Source organism: Drosophila mauritiana, chromosome 3L, assembly GCF_004382145.1.
Source record: "Drosophila mauritiana strain mau12 chromosome 3L, ASM438214v1, whole genome shotgun sequence".
Taxonomy (NCBI): Eukaryota; Metazoa; Arthropoda; class Insecta; order Diptera; family Drosophilidae; genus Drosophila; species Drosophila mauritiana.
The window spans coordinates 14,607,393-14,622,694 of NC_046669.1; the positions used below are offsets into that span (position 1 = coordinate 14,607,393).

At 42.1% G+C, this 15,302-nt stretch overlaps 2 protein-coding genes across 3 annotated transcripts; one reads left to right on the plus strand and one right to left on the minus strand.

Annotated features, from left to right (window-relative positions):
• The first annotated feature begins 80 nt into the window (after positions 1–80).
• On the plus strand, positions 81–1,432 carry LOC117139823 (proteasome subunit beta type-7). The gene is made up of 3 exons (XM_033302459.1): positions 81–236; positions 307–486; positions 756–1,432. The coding sequence occupies exons 1-3, from the start codon at positions 175–177 to the stop codon at positions 1,330–1,332; spliced, it is 819 nt and encodes a 272-aa protein (XP_033158350.1). The 5' UTR covers positions 81–174; the 3' UTR covers positions 1,333–1,432.
• Positions 1,429–14,084, minus strand: LOC117139822 (reversion-inducing cysteine-rich protein with Kazal motifs). 2 transcript variants are annotated; one of them, XM_033302456.1, is made up of 8 exons: positions 13,911–14,084; positions 11,250–11,817; positions 7,980–8,035; positions 5,017–5,131; positions 4,737–4,942; positions 4,444–4,585; positions 2,818–4,383; positions 1,429–2,716 (listed from the first exon to the last, which is right to left on the minus strand). In XM_033302456.1, exons 2-8 carry the CDS (start codon positions 11,575–11,577, stop codon positions 1,914–1,916), a joined length of 3,216 nt encoding a protein of 1,071 aa, XP_033158347.1. In that variant the 5' UTR covers positions 11,578–11,817; positions 13,911–14,084; the 3' UTR covers positions 1,429–1,913. The 2 variants fall into 2 exon arrangements, with proteins under 2 accessions (XP_033158347.1, XP_033158348.1); XM_033302457.1 differs by having other exon boundaries at positions 13,878–14,084.
• Between the last annotated feature and the right edge of the window lie 1,218 nt (positions 14,085–15,302).

The window sequence follows — 15,302 nt, forward strand, 5'->3', positions numbered from 1 at the left end:
TCATTTATTTCTGCAATACTATCGCTCTAGTTGAGTCCGTGAATATATATCGATATATTATCGATGTTACATCCAGCTCTAGCAAGCCTTTAACAATTTTGTTTGTCATCGCGCTCCGCAGAATTAAAACCTTAGCTTTCCTTGCTGATATAGTTGAAATAAAGAAAATATATAATGGATTTGGATAACGCACGCGATCTGCCCCGCGCTGGCTTCAATTTCGACAACTGCAAGCGGTTAGAATCGTCCGAGTTGTCCAGCAATACCCCATCGGCTTTTATTAATTGGTGTTTTATTTGCTTTTAGCAATGCCACTCTTTTAAATGGAGGCTTCAAGCCACCGACCACCACCAAGACGGGAACCACAATCGTTGGCATCATCTACAAGGATGGTGTTATCCTGGGCGCCGATACGCGAGCCACCGAGGGACCCATTGTCTCGGACAAGAACTGCGCCAAGATCCATTACCTGGCCAAAAACATATAGTAAGTCCACCAGCGGCACCTTAAAGTGCGCAGGGAACATAATAATACTGTAAAAATAGGGATTACGCTATTTTTTTTCCTGCATTTCAAATTTGGGCATATTTGCTTGTCCTCACTGGCTTTGATCGAATTGGCTTCAATTTTACGTACCCAGTGATTTAAGTTGAGGATATTAGGGTGTACTTTATGTTGCTCGAAATTAAAAATATGTGTAGTCCTTTCTAACACGCAAGTATCTCCCAATACCTAACGAAAATCTTTACCTTCAGCTGCTGTGGAGCTGGAACCGCTGCGGACACTGAGATGACTACGGATCTCATCTCCTCCCAGCTGGAGCTGCATCGCTTGCAGACAGATCGTGAGGTGCGCGTTGTGGCCGCCAATACGATGTTGAAGCAGATGCTCTTCCGCTACCAGGGTCATATCAGTGCCGCTCTGGTGCTTGGTGGAGTGGATAAGACTGGACCCCACATCTATTCCATTCACCCACATGGAAGTTCGGATAAGCTGCCGTACGCCACCATGGGATCGGGTTCCCTGGCCGCCATGACCGTTTTCGAAAGTCGCTGGAGACCTGACCTGTCCGAAGAGGAGGGCAAGAAATTGGTGCGCGATGCTATCGCCTCTGGAGTGTTCAACGATCTGGGTTCGGGATCCAACATCGATCTGTGTGTGATCCGCAAGGGCAGTGTGGAGTATCTGCGCAACTATGAGCTGGCTAACAAGAAGGGCGAGCGCCAGTTGGACTACCGCTTCAAGACCGGAACCTCAACCGTGCTGCACACCAACATCAAGGACCTACTCGTCACCGAACGCGTCCAGGCGGTGCCCATGGAGATTTCTTAAATCGATTCCCCTTTCTACCCTTTTCGTAAATTTATTATAATAGAGCTTCGGCAGGATCTACTTGGAGTGGTTCAATAAAGGAAGCCATGCTTCATCTTAAGTTGCTGTTTTTTTTCTGGGGATTTTATTAGACTAGCGATACTCCTAGGCGGACAATGCTTTGGTCATTAACGAACTCCTAGCCAGGGACCAAAAATTATTATATTACAATGTTTTCCAAATTTAGTAATGTTTCCACATGGTTAGGGTTTTGGTCCATTAATCTCTTTGTACTTTTTCGATCCAGATTTTAAATAATTATTTTCAATTTAAATGTTACCGTGGAGTAGTATTTGAATTATAAAATACATTTAAATTAGGTAAAACAAAGAGTACTTATGATTTACGGACCCTGGCATAAATTAAATACTAACTAAAAAAGAACATTAAAGCTTAAGAATTAATTTAGCTAATATCACATGGTACAGAGGGTCAATTCCTTACAGTTGAAGGCACTTCCCATCTCCTTAGAATAACGGGTTAATTGGCACCAAGAATTCACTTGATTGAGTCAGATCATACACACTCCTTCTAGGGCTAACTTAAGCTATGATTAATCTAGAAACTAACAGAAGTAAGGGGAGTATCCAAATGGCGTGGGGACCATAAGATGTTGCTCCATTTGGCGTGGGTTCTAGTAGATGCGATACTGTCAAACAGGATAGAGCTAGATTGGTTGTAATTCTGGGTGATTGGGCATTGATTAGGGAGGATATCTTCTCCGCCTCCCGGGCGCAGGCCTCCAATTGAAGGCGCGTCGGTCTCTTGATACTGCTGGCCGGCACTATGGCCACAAAGATGCCTACTTCCATGGTGAGAAATCCAGTCAGTTGACATTCGCTGACTTGCACCAGTCCATCCAGCTGCTGCAGCACTCCATGCAATGTCAAAAGAGTGCTGCTCTGTGCCCTCAGTCCGTACATGGCGCGATCGAATTGCTTTCTGGAGTAGATTATCCGAAAGGCTCCTCCAGCACACAGTGGGCAACATGCTCCTGGGGGAACTATCAAGCGACAATGCTTGGATCCGGGAGCGGGACACTTGACAGTCCTACAGCGTCTTCCCATATCGCTGACCAGTAGTCCCACCTCCCGACATCGACCCACATAATCCACCAGCACGTATTCCGCTCTGGCCGCATAACTACTCTTGTAAGTCACTCCATTGATGCCACAGACTGGTGAGGGTGAGGTATTAAAGCGACTGGATTGACAGGCGGACCAATACGCCACTTGACCCTGAGGATTGGCTTTCAACAGGGCACAGGCATTGGGATAAGTCCGTCCCTGGGCATCGCATACCTCGCCCTGATGAAAGGTTGAACAGTTGGATGCGGTGGAGTTGACTGCAATGGAAAAATTATAAAATTAATTTGAATATTTTTAAGAAATATTTTTAGAATTTTTTTTTTAAAAAGAAGTAAAGTGGTAATCCATTTTAACTTACCACATACGTATTGCAGACAAGGTCGCTGCATGCTGGCCAGGCACACCTTCCGGCTGTCCAAGCACTGAGTTCCGGATGGACAACTGTTAGGAGGTGCTGCCTGGCATGCATTCCGAGCATTGCATGCCCCGTAGACGTAATCCCCCTCTGGCAAATGGCACTTGGCCACACAGGCCGAGGGATAGGTGTTGCCATTGGAGCCGCAAACGGGAACGTAGTGAGCTGGACAATTGCACGGTAGACTGGTGTAACTGGAATCTGCAAATCCTGGCAGACGACACTGCTGCTTGGTGCAAGTGATCTCACCGGCGAAACAACTGCATAGGTTGCACTCCAAGTAGAATGAGGATCCATGTCGGTAGCTCCTCGCTCCGGGAAGAGTGCAGTGAGCATGCATATAGCTCGGTAGCGGTTGACACTGCTCCAGGCGACCTTGTAATCCGCATGAGCAAACTATATGCTCGGCCAGCGGAAATTGCCCTACTTCCAGTTTCTTGTGGAGATTACTCTTTCCAAGTCGCACATATGAGCCGAATGGTACAAACAGCTTGGAATCCTGTCCCAAATTGCAGCCCGGTATACAGGAGTATCCTTGATTGCCTCCTCGCTGGAGGATGCACACTTCGCTGCCATTGCAGGGCTTCTTGGCGCATGGTGAAGTGATACCTTGGAACTCCTCTGGACTTGCATCTCCTGGTTTCAGATAGCTCTCTAGGGATATACACGGCAGTGGAGAATCATCATCATCCTTTTCCTTTAACCGAGAACATATATCCTTTGGTCGCTGGTGCTGTAACGTCCAGTCCAGACACTCATCCAAGAGCTCGTGGCAATCCTCGCTGCAAATGCCGTTGAAGAGACCAACTCGTGTGCATGGCTTTAATTGGAGGGCACACACCAAAGCCCTCCACTTATCCGGAGCACAGCGACTGGTGTTCTTGATAAAGAGCTCCTGTCCCAGGACTCTGACGGTTCCCCGCTGCTGCAGGAGCTGCCAATCCTCGCGAGCAGCCGCATCATGTTCTGGTGTGCAGCTGCGAAAGAGTTCCGTCGGTCGATTGTTGAAGTTGGAGCAGAAACTAAGATCCTGACATCCGAGTTCACATGGTGCATCCACGCTTTCTATACACCGTCGCAGTTCCCTTTCCCCGGGCTGGTCCATACACTCGTTCTCAAAACTGCCCCGTGCATCCCACCAATTGCTGGTGAAGATTTGGTTGCACAATCGTCGGCACTTGTGGCTACTGGCCTGTTCGCAGCATTGCCTTTTAGCCGCATCCATTCCCAGGTGATTCGGCTCAGCCAGAGATCCCCCTTGCCCCGATATCCGTCCTTGGGCTAACGAGCCCCCGGCTCTTCCAGATCCTCCCGGAACATATAGTTTACCCGTCACTGTTAGAAAACACTGCCAGAAGGGCAGTTGTGGTAGCGGTGACCCACATCCTGCCGCTTCCAAGCGGGCGAAGATCACCTCACTTCGTTCCATAAGAGTGGCGTTTTGATGCAGAAGATTCCGGCAGGTGTGGCGACAATGCTCCTTGCTGCTGTACTCACAACATGGTATATCTAAGGAATAGTTTTGAAACAATTAGTTTTTATTGCTCTTTTGAGCTTAAGTTAACTTACATTGCTCGGCATTTGCCAGTGGAGTCATGTCCGTGTGGTTGTTTACGCACTGAATCACATCCGCGTTACGATCTCCACATGCTCCATTTATGTCCACATGGTCATGGTTGTCATTGGCGGGCTCGAATACAGCTCGACAGGCCTAAATATATTTAGATTTTAAGTATGGTGTAAAATACTTAGATAATTGAATATTTTGAAATTGGAAATACTATTAGCAAGCATTCGAGACTTAGGCCAGTGTTCTTGATACTTCCACATTCAATTCAAAGTTGTGATATCACTATCCTTACCTCCAGACACTCGGAAGTTCGGGCCTGTCCGCAGCACTGATCTGCTGCCTCCTGCCGCTCCAGACAGTCGTAAAGCGTCTGCTCGTCGCTCCGCCGACAATTTTGCACCGGTGAGCGAGTCGAAGTGGCGCAGACGTTGCGGCAATGGGGCAGGACTCCAAATTGGCAACAGCGCCTTCCCGACCAGTCGGCTCCACGGGTGACCGCTGCGAGAAAAGAAGACAAAATATATACATATATTTTTTAATGGATTTTATAATCTAATTTTACACACACTCACCGTCGAAAGTCTGGTTGACGCAGGTCCAAAATTCCACCTGGTGCAGTTGACAATATCTGTGCAGTTCATCGCGATTGTCGCCGCCAGTGCCAGTGGCAAACTCCACCAGAGATAACTGGAAAAATATGCATAAATTGCAATAGACAACAAGTTATTAAACGCAATCAAACTTAATCATCGACCGTGCGCTTAACCCGCAACTCCTGACCCGCAACCTGTTGGATTTCAAGTGCTGTGTGCGCAGTCTCAAAGTTTCAACACTCGGCAAAATTTTGACGGCATTCAACTCTGTTTTAAACATTTATTAAATAAGAAATTTACCTAAATTAATATACTTCGGTATTTATTTTTAGATTATTGTCAGAATTCTTAAAAAACCTAAACAAAGTGCTTTTTTATTGGTCTTTGTTTGAGTGCATGGGCTTGCAATCCGGGTCGGTATTAAGTTTTTGAGACAGGAATCGAAAGATGCAGGTTGCACTTTATTCCCGCTCTTTTTTGTTGTAGTTTTTGGCGTATTATGTTACATTTTTGAGTGCTGTTCCCATCCTGACACCATCATAAATAACATTTGGCCCGCTCTCGCTCTTTCTATCGATAAAAAAAGGAACAGACCCAGGGAACTTCAATAACAAATTTTCAGGCTCACTCCACACTGCGGCGCAACGTATCTGCCACAGTAATCTGAGTAAAGCGATGTCTATTCAAGATACTTCGTGTGCTTGTCCTCGGAACTTGTCTGGATCTTGAGCCTGGTGGCATTCCCATAAATACAAATTAACATAAACTGAGGTGGAGATGCAATGTGATCAACGGGGAGTTCATTTTAAAGGAGATAATGGAACCAAAAGTTTTTCACGAACTTTAAATAGTATTTTAGTTAAATCAAGCGGTTAAGGCTGTTATTACCATTAAGATTTTCCCAGTCAATATAATTATACATTTATAAACCTACATTTAACAAATTTTAGAGTAAAAACCCTTTTTAATTGTGTTTCTCTATTTTGAAAAGTTGTTGATAGGACACTTATATGTATATCCGCCCATCTATTTAATCACATGTTAATTTCCGAATTGTAGGGTGCCTTCTATCGACTACGCCCCTGGTTGGAACGCACTTCGTGCGTGTGTGTTCCCGGGCTGTGTTCCCCCTCTTTGAAGACCGGGCCTCGGGCATGTCTGTTGCAGTTTTGTTAATGAAGTGTCCGTGGCCATGTCACGCACTCCCACACACTCGGATAACTCTACATGGCATCCCACCGGAACCTACTCCTCGAGGACAACCTGCCCACCTGGGCACCGAATCCCATCAGATAGGGGCCCACAGAATTGCCTGTTGCAATTATCAGACCCCAGAGCATTTTGTCAATAATATAATGCGCGTAAATTTTCACTTATCTTGGGATGATCTGCCGTCTCGGGTTCGGCTTTTCACACAATCAGGGGATAAGAAATAGAACAATTTGTGAGCGGGGGGTAGTCGGATATCAAGCCGTCTCCAATTTCCCGACACCCACTTGTAAGATCTAACTATCTAATCTTTCGCACACAAAAGAGAGAGAGCAGAGCAATTGAAAAGTGGATTTGGGTGACGCCCATGGGAACGCAACCGGTTGGTTTGGCGTTATCCTGTTTGTCAGTTTCAATTTGGCCAAAAGATTTAATGCCTTCATTTGCATTTCTAAATGAAAAGATTGGCAAAGCCGCAGCCCACTTTCGGCAGGGAAAACTAATTGGTTTTGGGTGGAAAATGGTTATGATTACAAAGTTAAATGATGTCAGTGATTTGATTGCCGGCATTGCCTCCAACTAAATCTAGGGGCTAGGAGCAGAGCAGACTACCGACAAAACAGCACACACGACACTCACTCACTCACAAAGACAACAAATTGATTTTCAGCCGGCTCGGGTTTTATGAATGACTTTGAGTGGCAAACTGGTTCGTCTGGCTCTCCATTTGCACAGAAAGAAATTAATTAAACAACAAAAACACTGCCTTAAGTCATAATATAACTAGCTTGGATAGGCTATTTACTTCTTAACAAATTTGTCACAAATTAAGTTAGGTCACAACTTATAATGAAGTATTGATATTGCAACTGGATAAGTTTTATTTTCTCTGTAGCAGACTGGGCTTTTGGTCTGGGTTCGGTCTTGAGGTGCAATTACCTGTTTGCCAGTTTATGCTAATTAACAATGCAATTTGTGCGGATTTTTCAATCCTTTTTGGCACAAGGCTCCATAATCTGAAATCGGCTGCCAGCGGATGTGGATATGGTATTCAAAGTTCCACCGAAATCGAACGACCATTAAAACCTGTCATAATCATTTTCAATGCATTTTCTGCGTGTGACAGTCCGACGACGGATCAACGCTTATTGAATTCTAAATTCATTTCGCTTGGCATGCACCGCTCGTAGTCCATTCATAACGAGGGGAAAAGAGGATTCATGGGCACATAAAAATACCAGGAAATGCATTGTGGCTTGATCAGTAGTTTTTCCACCTTATCGGCTTGTTCAATCTGTATCTGATCTGCTGTCCGAGGTGTTCATACTTATGGCCACTTGCCCGTGGGGCAGCAACGTTTAATATTTATGACATACACATCATTTCCCTTCGAGTTGGTTTTCACTGTGCAAGAGGCGCCTGCCACATTGCATTGGGTTAAAATAGTTATGAGTTTAGGCATTAGAATGGAAAATTTATGCAAAGGCTGAAGGAAGTATTTGAATAAATAATTTTAAATTTTTATATTGGTATATATATACGTATTAATAATAATAGTAAAATACGAGATATTAGTTTTTTAGCTTGTTATTAATATGCTGCCCTTGTCTGTACCACCCGTTGCATCCACCCGTTGCATCCACTCAAGCATTCATACGCATTTTTGATATATGATCAATCCTACCCACTAAGACCCCCTTTTTTCCGCTTTTCCCCCGATCGCCAATACTTACATTTTCGCATGCTGTGCGACATGAGCCGAAGACCTGATTGCAACATGTGAAGATATCTGCAAGAGAAGCAAACAAACAGAAAATAAGCATGTTGCGAGTGGAAAACAAGAAGTTAAGTTGGCAAAGTGCAGCATATCAGGGTTTAATGGCTTGGCTCACGCATTTTGACACCACTCAGTAAATTATAATTTAAATAAATGCCACGGAAGGAGCGGGTTGCACTCAGTCAGATTCGCTTGATGCCTGATTCCTGATTCCCGATTGTGATCATGACCATGATCATGATCGCCACATGTTGTGCTGAATCTGTGGCAACATACACTTCCTCTGGCACAAATCACACAGGGACTGACTTTCACGGGGATGGGATTTCGTTTGTTCGCACTAATTAGGTGGCTGGAATGGTATCCTGCTTATCTACGAGTACCCAGGGTGACTGATTACTTATTAAGCACTTAAGGCTTGTTTTTTTTTTTTTACTCGTTCCCCTTTTTATCTGGCTGCGGTTCATTTGGAGGATTGCTCATTGGGTGTTGAACTTTTCTTGCGAAAAAATAGGGGGAAGCAGAATGAGTTGTTCGGTTTTGGGATCAGGGATGACAGCGTGATATGATAGGCCATAATATAATAAAAAGTGTTGTTCATAAGATAGTCATGCATTATGCATAATTAATATAAAAAAATATATTTTATGGTATTTGAAACATGAAATAGCTTACCAGTTACCAGTTTAAGTTTGTTACAGCTCAACCAGCTATCTGATTTGAATTCCTTGTAAGATCTTGCAGATCTATTCACAGTCAATTGTAACAGCTTGTCTCACCTAACTATAATTGACATTATTCTGATTGGGCTACAGATTTAACAAGGAGATAGCCCTGCTTATCCCAACCAGATGAATATGAATGAGTTTGCGCGCAGATAACTGAAAGTCGTGACACGAATGCAATATCTTTCCTTTGAAGATCACTTAAGAGTATCAGACTTTTTGAAAACACGTCGGGATGCCCATCACTATGTGGAAGCGTTTCCCATGTCTGACATCTGCGACACATGTCCCCGATCTCCGGACTCGAAACTCCGGATCCGTGGCACTTGGACGTGTGACAGTTGGCTGGGCGTAAAGGGCGGGTTCAAAGAGTTTTGCTGAGTGCGTGAAAAATTTCAGTTTTTGTCACTTGCGTCAGGAATTGGGGGGCTACTGAACTTCACAGAAGATCAAAAGCAGTGCCCATTAATTAAGTGTGCAATTGCCAAAGCAGGGCAAGAAACTATGGACGAGGGGGTGGAGTGAAAACTGCTAAGATTTCCCCGCTTTTCTGGTTCGAAAACTCACGTATTTTTGGCTCAGCCATTTTCATTTCGGCCAAGCGAGTCCGGGGCAGTCGCATTTTATCTTTTTCTCGGGTTGAGTGACTAATTTTAGCGGAAATTTACTTTGAAGTCCACCGAAATAAATTTGGTTGTGGCCTGTGAACATCGATTTGGGGAATCAAATGTGCAAATGCGAAACTGTGACAAATCGTTTGGAAAATGCCTTTTTGATTTCCCAGGCCTTGTCTTCTACCCCATTTTGACATTTCTCCGATTCTTCTGATTCGGTTTTTATTTTGCATTTATTTTTAAAACTGTTAATGTTTTCATTTGTGCGTGCTACTCTGCGTATAGTGTGTCGTTGAGTGCTATTTTTATTGTGTATCTTAATTTCAGTTTTAGTTGCAAAGTTGCGCAGTCTTCCGATGGTTTCTTTTTTTTCCTCTGGCCAATGATCTAAGTTGCTTGTCAACGCACCACACGCAAAAAAAAAAATAGGTAGTCATTTTGAAAAAAAAATTTTAATAAATAAGTACAAATTGAAAAGCTCTCTGATTTTCAGACTAGTTCATATTTGTTATGAGTTTTTGATGGTTTAGTGCAAAAATCCTGAAAAGGATATTAACTTAATCCAACAGTCCCCATAAAATCCAACTTAGCATAATCTAATTTAATAATATTTTTTGTCTACTGTATATCTTTCCTGTTTGGATCTGTGGAATGGGGTGACTTCTATAAATAAAGAAATCCACTGAATGGCAGTCTCCGGATTCCCCGTCGCATGTCAAGTGTCGCAGCTGATTTGTCGCCAAGTTGTCGGCATTTGCGGGAAGATAACTCCCATCACAAGGAGTGGACACATCCGACCACCCGTTTGATTAACGTGAGTGCAACAAAAATGATTGTTTAATAGCTATTTTACGATCGCAGCGCATTCGAATGAAACATCAACGATGGCCATTTGTATGCAAAACACTTCAAATGCCGCACAATCCACATCATTTCGGATGCACAACATCGCGCTGTTGAGCCAAAGAATTTCCCTTTGCAAAAAAGAGCCACAGTAGTACAATCAGTTAAGCTCAAGGCGGCGACATATATGTATGTGCGCAGGCCATAAAATTTCATTGGAAATCTAACACATTTATCATACACTGACACCCCAGCCCGCCATAATTCACTCGACCAGCCAGAGTTAATAAAACAGGCAGCGAAGGGAATAAAGCATATCTTGGATTCCTACTTGAGTTTCGTACATATGCTGGCGCCATCAGGCAACCCAGCTTTGCAACAATTTCAACTAATTTTTAACACAGTTTCAATTTAGATTCGAGCACAAGCACGCACTCACTCGGTTGCGAGTATCTGTATCTGAAAGCAGTGGCATCATCGTCATCAGCATCAGCACTTTCAATTAAAACATTTCGTTCGCGCTCAAAAGGCAAATTATTGCTTTTGATTAAGTGAGTGGATGCGAGTGTGTGGTTCCATTTACATGCAAATCAAAGTGGGAGGGGCTGTAAAATGTTTATACTTTTTCGCCGGTTCCTCCATTTGCAGACAAACTGACCAGCCCTATCTAATATTTAAAAATGCGGGTTGTCGAAGGGGGAGTGAATGAAAGTGACAACGTTCGAATAAATCAAGGAACCAGTTTTGTTTCATAGCAATGAACTCGAATTCAAAATATATATGGTGTAGGTATGTTGCATATCATGTATCATACCAATTATTCAATAAAATATTGATAATTTGTAGATATGCACTTTTGAATGTGAATGTATAAAGTATTCGACCATGTTCTTCTGTTTTGCTTTAACACGTTTTTTTCACATAAAATTTTCAATATATTTCTAAATCATTTGTCACTCATGAGTGGGTCAAACCAAACTGATAAGCGGCTGCTTTTGAAGTGCAAGTAAAAGATCAGAGGGCTAACATTGCTTATCAACTTACCATGTAATTCTCCGGGCGATCTTACAGATTCCACAGCCGTGACCTCGGAGCTATCGATTGCCTCACTAGTATCCGCGTCCAGCCAATCGTAGTCATCCGAATCCAGGCTTACAGAATGGCTGCGACTGTTCTTCTTCGATCCGCTAGATGGCGCATGCCGATGGTGATCCACTGAGGCATTACTTTTATTATTTCGACGTCGCACCTGTCGCTCCACCGAATGATGGTGATCATTCTTGATGCTCTGATTTTCCTCCAGCTGCCGGACAGCACTGACCACTCCAAAGGGCAGCAGGAGCAGCAGAATTTCCCAGCCACTCAGGCGCATTTTTATCGTTGTTTTGTCTGCGTTTTAAATTTAAATACACTTGTTTGTTTGTATTTTCTACTGATTATAATGTCGAGTGCATTTTGTGCACACTGATAGCTGGTTGCGGCCAAAGGAAATGAGTGTGTCCCAAGTCAAAAGTCTCGCTGGGTTCATCCACATACACACATGGCCAATTGGCATCCGTTCGATAAGCGACCGCTTACGCACTACTTTACACTATATACAAGCTGATTTTTCCTGCACAGAAAAAAAAAAATGTTATTTTTAGTTCCATAACTCAAACAAATAATAATTCCTTAGCACGATGGTAGTGTGGAAGTATTAAGAAATCAATGCTAAATATATTTAGTTTACCAAATAACTTTAATACAATAAAGCACTCAACATTTAAGCTTGCTTTTTCCAGTGTATATGTTTATGGACAGTGGGGCTGCGATGCTCGTTACTAGATAGTGATTGAAAAACGCAGACAAAAAACGAAAAACGATTAAATTTAATGGTCTCCCGCACAAGGGACTCTATTGATAGGAAGTTGGGCTGCTATCTGTTGAAATATACATGAATAAATGCAAGACTCTTTACTCGGTGGCGAATGTGAAGGCATTTCGAAGACGCCTCCATCGCCATCACTTGTCCACACGATGTCACACAGTAATTAAGCCAATTGACCTCGCTTGGCCGCGAGTTTGGCAAAACGTTCCCAACTCCTCCGCTGCCTGCGCTCCTCCGCTTTCCACAAAGGCAAAGTAGCGGGGGCATTGCCGAACGGCAACGGCGACAACATTTTATTAAAAGTGAAAAATATAAATAAATAATATCAAAAAGCGCCAGCGGTAGCGGCCGACAAAGTGACACAAACGGCGGGGGCGGGGGAGCACTAATGATGAGACTCGTTTCGGGTTGGGTACTTCGAAAGCCTTCTTTTCCGCCCCTTCTGCTTTTCGCCTAGTGTCCTTGCACTTTGCACTCGAAAAAAACCAACTAATTTACAATTGTGTTCATATATAATTATTACAAATATATCAAGTTCTAAGCTAATATAATTCAACTGGAAAATGCTTAAAAATTTAAAATACAAAACAAGGAAATATATAGAATATAACTTAAGATACAAAAGCTAGACAGATTTGTTGCACATTAACATTCATTAAAATGTATCTTATAGATTGAATCGCTTATTGTTCGTACCTTTTAATCAATTTTAAAGTCTTAAAAATTTCTGTATTTTTTTTTTAATTAAAATGTATTCAGATATTTTTTGCACTGCCTGTCTGTGGCAGTGTCAAAGCGCATACCAAAACAGGCGGCAGAGAAGGGGGGAGGAGTGTACTACGTGGGGCGGGCGGTGAAAGGTGGGCGGAGGAGGGTGGCCGGGAAGTTGCCGGGCTATCAGCGTTGAGTTGAGCGGTGACTGTGCTTTGATGTCTTTCTAATTGCATATTTTACAGCGCCAGAGAGGCGTCCTCGCACACCCGCTCATCCACAGCCAGCGCCGCTATCCTGCAAAAGGATAGCACTTTCAGCGAGAGTGGAAAGTGGAGCTATTTGCTGTGATGTGGATGCCGGCAGGGTGCCCCTATGTCCCTTCGCCCACAGCGCCTAGTCACCGGCCCCCAGCTCCCAGACCCCGGGCCATCCCCTCAAAGACGCCGTGATCCAAAGTGGACCAGGACCTGGTTGGTTTGTCAACTTCAGCGTCAGCGTCAGACGAATCCGAGTAGGAACACAAAGGCTGAGACAAAAGCGGCATGTTCAAAAACTAGACAAATATTAACTCATATGCAGCTTGAGGTTGAGCGGAGAAGTAGAAGCCTTTGTCTTTGGCGCTACAGTCTTACTTCTGTAAGAGTAAAGTTGCGTAGGGAAATTACAAACTATCAAAACGTTTTATTTTAAAACCGGTTTGGATTATGAAAATATCCAATTGGTAATAAAATCGAAACTATCATTACATAGTTTTATATACAAAATGTAAGCAAATAAGATTTAAGTTTGTCTGTTAATCCAACTCCATCATTGTTATGTTTTTCTGTTAAGTTTAGAGCCAGCTAATTATAGGCAATCTCCACTGTACATGTGTGATTGTGGCTTCAACTCCGTTTTGATTGCAATGGGAGAACAATATGCATCAAACAGAAAATAGCGCCACTTTGCAAAAAGGGATGCAAAGGAGCTGCAAAAGGACCTGCACGTACACACATTCATCCCAAAAGCTTCACACACACGCACACACACACATCCATAAACACATTGCACCCAAATGCATCCCACAAACACTTGTCGTTTGATTTGTTTACCGGGTTCACTGCGCTTTAATCGCTGAAACTCACACTTTGGTATGGATTATGCTTAAGTATTTATTTTATAAATTTAAGCAGACTGTCATATAATTTTGATTGAAGAAACACTTTTACTTTTTATTATTCAATTGATTTATTTTGGTTCGCGATCAACACGCTTGACGCGCGACATTTTTTACTTTTACGTCCGCACGATCCGACGGTTGGAAACAGTGTGAGCGCAGACGAGAGTGCACGTTGTGTTATAAGCGACTCTGAAAATGCACTGAAAGAAATGGTAGACATATAAACTGGATATTTTAGTTTATTTCAAAATAAATACAACTTTTCTCTGTTTTTCTAGCTAAACAAAAATATATATATAAAAAATATAATAAAATATATATAAAAAAATATTTTCTATATTTTTTCATAAATACCTTTTGGCTTGTGTCGTATGTGACACAATATTCAAAAAATTTAAGTAAAAATGTCTATTTTCTACGTATTTATAAAAGCTTAAACAAGGCATGTCTAAAATGTAAAAATAAATACCAGCTAAAAAATATAAAATTCTATTAAAATTGTTTTGAATAGATGGAAACAAAAGTAAACATATCCAAATAAAAAAGTTTAGTCGCAACATACCAAATCGGTGTCCTTGCTAACTATTATCTGAGTCACAAACCAGCAGTTTTTATTTTCGCGTTGCCAACTAATTTGCACTGCTTGAACTGCTTTCAAGCGCCAAGTTCAAATGATGTTTCATTTCTTATATACTTTCCGGCACATTTTTCAACTGGTAATCAGATTGGTGATTGAAAATATATATAAAAACCACTTCAATAAAGCGCCCTCCGCCTTTTCTTCGTTTTAGTTATTTATTTACCGAATAATTTAAATTCACATACATTTAAGTTTACATATACATTTCATTCATATGAATATAGGTTGTCTTGTAGTTTGTATGTGTATATATTTATATTTTAGGTGGTGTTAACCCTCATTTATGGTTTAGTTTTCAACAGTGTCCCCTTTAGGCTACAATAAATAAACACTATTTGTAGGAAATATATTTGTATGTATATGCTGATTTTGTACATTTCGCTTTGCTTTAAATGTGTTGCATTGAATTTTGCATTCCGAGTGCATTATTCACTTTCTCGTAAATGTTTTAAAGTATCTTCTGCTTAAATCGGAGGTATTTCAGCATATATCCTGTTGTTCTGTTGCTTCGGTTTATTTTATTAATGTCAGCAATGTTGTTCTTGTGTTTTCTCTTTTGTACCCGACAAATTGAAACGTTTGTGTAGAAGAATTGTTTTAGAAAAACTTGTACAAGTATAGTGTATATGTATATATTTCATTATATTTATATGCTTGGCTCCTTAGAGTATGTACTTTTTGTCTAGTTAACACGTGCAGTGCTATGTATTTTTCAAG